The sequence below is a fragment of the Chlamydotis macqueenii genome, chromosome 27 (assembly GCF_036417535.1).
Source record: "Chlamydotis macqueenii isolate bChlMac1 chromosome 27, bChlMac1.mat, whole genome shotgun sequence".
In the NCBI taxonomy this organism is placed as follows: domain Eukaryota; kingdom Metazoa; phylum Chordata; class Aves; order Otidiformes; family Otididae; genus Chlamydotis; species Chlamydotis macqueenii.
Window position 1 is genome coordinate 5,290,342 of NC_141582.1, and position 6,000 is coordinate 5,296,341.

At 67.9% G+C, this 6,000-nt stretch overlaps 2 protein-coding genes across 6 annotated transcripts in view; one reads left to right on the top strand and one right to left on the bottom strand.

The window, feature by feature from the left end:
* Positions 1-1,119, bottom strand: part of KANSL3 (KAT8 regulatory NSL complex subunit 3) — a 23,927-nt gene extending 22,808 nt beyond the window's left edge. For 3 of the 5 annotated variants that reach the window (XM_086767928.1, XM_086767930.1, XM_086767929.1), the window contains exon 1: positions 893-1,104. In XM_086767928.1, the coding sequence (XP_086624054.1) occupies positions 893-1,059 (167 nt within the window). In that variant the 5' untranslated portion in view covers positions 1,060-1,104. Of the gene's footprint in view, positions 1-892 lie in introns of all 5 variants that reach the window. The other 2 variants (XM_086767926.1, XM_086767925.1) reach the window with 1 other exon arrangement.
* Positions 1,118-6,000, top strand: part of FER1L5 (fer-1 like family member 5) — a 21,396-nt gene continuing 16,513 nt past the window's right edge. The window contains exons 1-15 of the mRNA XM_086767733.1: positions 1,118-1,366; positions 3,202-3,382; positions 3,625-3,680; positions 3,760-3,851; positions 3,934-4,077; positions 4,131-4,284; positions 4,373-4,501; positions 4,579-4,779; positions 4,863-4,893; positions 4,983-5,098; positions 5,190-5,301; positions 5,393-5,478; positions 5,566-5,634; positions 5,767-5,810; positions 5,939-6,000. The exon at positions 5,939-6,000 is cut by the window's right edge and continues 15 nt beyond it. Of these exons, the coding sequence (XP_086623859.1) occupies positions 1,118-1,366; positions 3,202-3,382; positions 3,625-3,680; positions 3,760-3,851; positions 3,934-4,077; positions 4,131-4,284; positions 4,373-4,501; positions 4,579-4,779; positions 4,863-4,893; positions 4,983-5,098; positions 5,190-5,301; positions 5,393-5,478; positions 5,566-5,634; positions 5,767-5,810; positions 5,939-6,000 (1,726 nt within the window). The remainder of the gene's footprint in view (positions 1,367-3,201; positions 3,383-3,624; positions 3,681-3,759; positions 3,852-3,933; positions 4,078-4,130; positions 4,285-4,372; positions 4,502-4,578; positions 4,780-4,862; positions 4,894-4,982; positions 5,099-5,189; positions 5,302-5,392; positions 5,479-5,565; positions 5,635-5,766; positions 5,811-5,938) is intronic.

Sequence of the window (6,000 nt, forward strand, 5' to 3'; positions counted from 1 at the left end):
CCCTCACAGGCCCCTCTAAACCCCTCCCCAAGCCTCTCAGCCCCTCAGGACCCCTCCACTCCACACTCTCCCCTCCCAGGCCCCTCAGAACCCCTCCCAGGCCTCTCAGCCCCACAGGACCCCACACTCTCCCCTCACAGGCCCCTCTAAACCCCTCCCCAAGCCTCTCAGCCCCTCAGGACCCCTCCACTCCACACTGTCCCCTCCCAGGCCCCTCAGGACCCCTCCTCAGGGCTCTCAGCCCCTCAGGACCCCTCCACTCCACACTGTCCCCTCCCAGGCCCCTCAGGACCCCTCCTCAGGGCTCTCAGCCCCACAGGACCCCTCCACTCCACACTCTCCCCTCACAGGCCCCTCAGCCTCACAGGACCCTACAGGCCCCACACTCTCCCCTCCCAGGCCCCTCAGAACCCCTCCCAGGCCCCTCAGCCCCACAGGACCCTGCACCCACCCCACACTCTCCCCTCACAGGCCCCTCAAGACGCCTCCAAGCTTCTCAGCCCCACAGGCCCCTCAGAACCCCTCCCAGGCCTCTCAGCCCCACAGGACCCCACACTCTCCCCTCACAGGCCCCTCTAAACCCCTCCCCAAGCCTCTCAGCCCCTCAGGACCCCTCCACTCCACACTCTCCCCTCCCAGGCCCCTCAGGACCCCTCCTCAGGGCTCTCAGCCCCACAGGACCCCACACTGTCCCCTCACAGGCCCCTCAGGACCCCTCCTCAGGGCTCTCAGCCCCACAGGACGCCTCCACTCCACACTCTCCCCTCACAGGCCCCTCAGAACCCCTCCCAGGCCCCTCAGCCCCACAGGACCCCACAGGCCCCCCACTCTCCCCTCCCAGGCCCCTCAGGACCCTCCCCCAGCCTCTCAACCCCCCCCCCCCCGCGCTCACAGGGCGGTGCCGGGCTGCCGACGCGGGGTGAGGAAGAGCATGCGGGTGGGCCGGGCGGCGCTAGCGTCGGGGTGAGCGCTCCAAGGTTTGGCGTAACTGTGATCCAGGCAAACCAGGTCCAGCTCCCGCTCGTGGGCCGACAGCTGCAGTAACAACGACGTCCCCATCCTCCTCGCCGACCACTGAAGCTCCCGGTCGCGGTCGCGGTCCCCTCCGCGCTGCGCCATGGCCTCACCGCCCACCGCGACGCATCCCGGCCCGCCGCCGCCCCCCCCTCGCCTCGTCCGCGCATGCGCCGGGGCCCGGCGCATGCGCGGACGAGGCGAGGGGGGGGCGGCGGCGGGCCGGGATGCGTCGCCACCGCCCTCCGCCTACGCTGCGCATGCGCGGGGGCGGCGGAAGGGAAAGCGCGGAGAGCGGATTGCGGAGGAGCGGAGCGGGAGTCAAAGCGCGGAGGGCGGAGCGCGGAGCGGAGTGCGGGGGGGGGACAGACGGGGGGGGGATGCGGGGACACGGGGACACGGGGACACACGGACATGGGGACGCAGTGACACGGGGACATGGGGACACACGGACATGGGGATGAGGTGACTCTAGGACATAGGGACACACAGACACACGGACATGGGACACAGTGACACAGGGACATGGGGACACACGGACATGGGGATGCGGGGACATGGGGACATGGGGACACACGGACATGGGACACAGTGACATGGGGACACGGGAACACATGGACATGGGGATGCAGGGACATGGGGACATGGGGACACAGGGAGACACGGGGACACACGGACATGGGGATGCAGTGACATTGGGACACACAGACACACGGACATGGGGACATGGGGACACACGGACATGGGGATGCGGAGACACGGGGACATGGGGACACAGGGAGACACGGGGACACACGGACATGGGGATGCGGGGACATTGGGACACACAGACACACGGACATGGGACGCAGTGACACGGGGACATGGGAACACGCAGACATGGGGATGTGGGGACACGGGGACATGGGGACACGGGTCATAGGGAGACACGGGGACACATGGACACGAGGACACAGTGACACAGGGACAAAGGGACACACGGACATGGGACGCAGTGACATGGGGACATGGGGACACACGGACATGGGACGCAGTGACATGGGGACACAAGGACATGGGGATGCGGGGACACGGGGACACGGGGACACACGGACATGGGGATGAGGTGACTCTGGGACATAGGGACACACAGACACACGGACATGGGATGCAGTGACACGGGGAGACGGGAACACACGGACATGGGGATGTGGGGACACAGGGAGACATGGGGACACATGACATGGGGATGAGGTGACTCTGGGACATAGGGACACACAGACATGGGGACACATGAACATGGAGACACATACATGGGAATGTCATGACATCAAAACACAGGGACACATGGACACGAGGACACAGTGACACGGGGACAAAGGGACACACGGACATATGGACATGGGGACACATGGACATGGGGATGCAGTGCATGGGGACACATACATGGGAATATCATGATAGGGGGACATGGGGACACATGGACACGGGGACGCAGTGACATGGGGACAAGGGGAAACATGGACATGGGGACAAGGGGACACGTGGGTATGGGGATGCAGTGACACAGAGACATGGGGATGCGGTGACAAAGTTATGGAAACACGTGGATACAGGAACATAGGGACACAGACATGGGATGCAGTGACATGGGGACACAGGGGTGCGGTGACACAAAGTCATGGAAACTCATGGATGTGGGGATATAAGGACACACGGACATGGGGATGTGGTGACATGGGGACACATGGACATGGGGACACAGTGACAGAGGGACATGGGGACACATGGACACGGGAAACATTGACATGGGGACACAGTGACATGGGGACACATGGATATGGGGATGTGGTGACACAAGCCATGGGAACACACGGATATGGGGACATAGGGACACACGGACATGGGCATGAGGTGACATGGGGACATGGGGACACGTGGGCATGGGGAGATGGGGTGACATGGGGTCACAGGGCCACGCAGAAAAGGGGGCGTAGTGCCACAGGGACACATGGACACGGGGACATGGGGACACATCGACACGGGGTTGCACTGACGTGGGGACGTGGACATGGGGCTACACATGGGGGGGCACACAGACACGGGGACACAGGGACACGGGGACACGGGGACATGAAGATCCAGTGACACGGGGACACGAGGTCGCAGTGACACGGAGCACGGGTACCCGGCGACACGGGCACGCAGTGGCACGGTGACACGCACCAAGCCAACGGCGCCGTTCTGGAACGCGTCCCGGCAACGCTGTCGGTGACGGCGCCCGGGTGGCGCGGGGATGCGGCCATGCTGCGGCTGCTGGTGGCCAGCGCCCACGTCCCCGGGGCCACCGGCGCCGGGCCCGGCGTGCACGTGTCTGCCCGCTTCCGAGGTATGGCTGGGGACCAGGGCGGGGGGACACCGCGGTGGCTGTCCCAGGACGGGGCGGGATGGCGTCGGCCATGGCCAGGTGACAAGATGGCGGGCCTGGGTCGTGTCCCCACGTGACGTGACGGTGTTGGCCACCGCTGGGGATGGCGTTGGTCCTCCTCGTGCTTGGGGACGGAGCTAGCCGTCCCCCCGCGCCCCCGTGTCCCCATGCCAGCGTGCCACCTCCCTCCCGCCCCTCCCCAGGCGTCCCCAGGAGCACCCGGGTGGTGCCGGAGGAGCGCAGCCCCGCCTGGAACGAGGTGAGGTGACCCCGGGGTGGGCTCGGGGACGGTGCGGGGGAACGCCAAGGTCACCCCGCTGACTCCGTGTCACCTCCAGACGCTGGCATGGATGCTGGGCACGCGGCCCCTGCACCCCACGGCCAACCTGACCCTGCGCCTCCGGCGCTGGGGCCAACCGGCGCCGTGGGGGTGAGTAGCACCCACGGGTGGGCACCCTGAGGGGGACCGTCCCCGCCGCGGCCACCCTCACCTTGTCCCCTCGTCCCCTCAGAGAGCTGGGTGCCACCACGGTGTCGCTGGAGCCGTTGGTGGCCGAGCCCGGGCTGCCGCTGGCCCTCAGCCACGTGCCGCTGGAGGACCCCCAGGGACGACCCACGGGGGTGAGCACCCACCCACCCCCCTACCCCACCCCACGGCACCCAAAGGTGCCAGCAGGCACGGCCCGGGGTGCCACCGGTCCCTTCGCAGTGCACCGTCACCCTCCGCTGCTCCTACGTCCCCCGCGGCGCGGCCACCGAGGCCGCCGTCCCCCCGCAAGGACGGGCGTCACCGCCAGCGGCGTCACCCCCCCGCGCCCCACCGCCCCGCCACGGCCCTGGAGGGGAACGAAGAAGATTTTCAGGTACAGCACCCATGGGTGGGGTTGCACGGGGGGGTGCGACGTCCCACGTCCCATCCGGAGGCCACCGCGTCACCGCTTGGTCCCGTAGGTACGCGTGAGGGTCATCAAGGGCCACCAGCTGCGGGGCAACGACATCAAACCGGTGGTGACCGTCCTCGTGGGCCAGCGCCGCTTCCGCACCCGCATCCGGGTGGGCAACAACCCCTACTACAACGAGGTGCCGGCGGGGGAGGGGACGCGGGGACGCGCCGGCAGCCCCTCGAGCCGCCCTCACCTCGCTTTCCCCGTTTCTAGGTGTTCTACCAAAATTTCCGACGGACGCCGGCCCAGTTGGCGGCGGAGCCCATCCGCATCCAGGTCAGGGGGCCGGGGCGCAGGGGGATCGGTGGCACGGGTGGGGACAACATGTCGGCCGCTGACGCCGCGTCCCCCGCCGCGCGGCAGGTGCTGAACTCGCGCGCCATCCGCGCCGACTCCGTCATCGGCGTCTTCGAGGTGAGGGATGGCGATTCGGGAACCGTGGGGCGGCGGGTCCCGCCGCGCTCCGGCCCCTCTCACCCCCTCCGCCGCCCCCGCAGCTGGACGTCGGCACCGTGTACCGCGCGCCGGGTAGGCCGGAGGGTTCGGGGTCGGGGGGCGATGGCGGGGGACGGCGCGGGGGACGGCGCGGTGACGCCGCCATCTCCCGCCCGCGCCAGGACGCAACTTGAGTTGGAAGTGGTTGAGCCTCCAGCACCCGCGGCGCCCCGACGCTGGGTCCCAGGGCTATCTCCGCGTCAGCATGGCCGTCCTCCGCGCCGGCGAGCCGGTGCCGGTCAGCACCCCCACCCCCAAAAAAAAAAACCTCAAATTTTTTTTTTTTTTTTGGGGAGGGGACCCCCAAATTTTCACACTTTCCCCTCAAGGAGCAAGAGGAGCCGGCGGGGGACGAAGACGTGGAGGCCAACCTGCTGCGGCCCCCGCCCTGCGCCGCCACGCTCCAGCTCCGCGTCTACTGCGCCGAGGATCTGCCGCAGGGTGGGTGCCGGGGGGGTGGTTTTTTGGGTGGGGGTGAGGGTCCCCCCAAATTCACACCCCACCCACCCACCTGTCCGCGTCCCCCCCGCAGCGGACCCGGCGCGGTGCTACCCCTCGGTGGGCAGCAGGAGGGGTTTCGTGGCGGCGGCGGTGCGCGTCAGCTTCGCCGGCAGGACGGTGGGTGCCGGGTGGGGGGTCTTGGGTGGGGGGTGGGGGGTTGGATTTTGGGAGCGGGTGGGGGGCTCACGGCTCTGCCCGCCGCAGCTCTGCACGCGGGTGATGCCCCCCAACGCCAACCCCGCCTGGAACGAGGTTTTCTTCTTCCCTCTGCGGGTGAGGTGTCCCGGCACGCGTCCCGTCCCCCCCGCCTCCAAAACCAGGGGTCCCCCAAAATGGGGTGCACCCCCACTTCACCACCCCCCACCTCCATTTTGGGGGATTTTGGGTTTTTTTTCCTCCCCACAGCTGCCCCCCATCTGTGACGAGATCCAGCTGGCCATCCTCAGCGGGTAAGTGGGGGGACCCCACCCCAATTTTGGGTCACCCCGCCGGGTTTGGGCACCCCCCCGCTCATTTTTTTTTTTTTTGGGTGGGGGGACACCCCCCCCTCCCCACCCGTTTCGCTGCCCACCCGTAGGTCCTGCAGCAGCAGGGTCCTGGGCACCGCCACCCTCCACCTCTCCCAAATCTCCTCCGCCG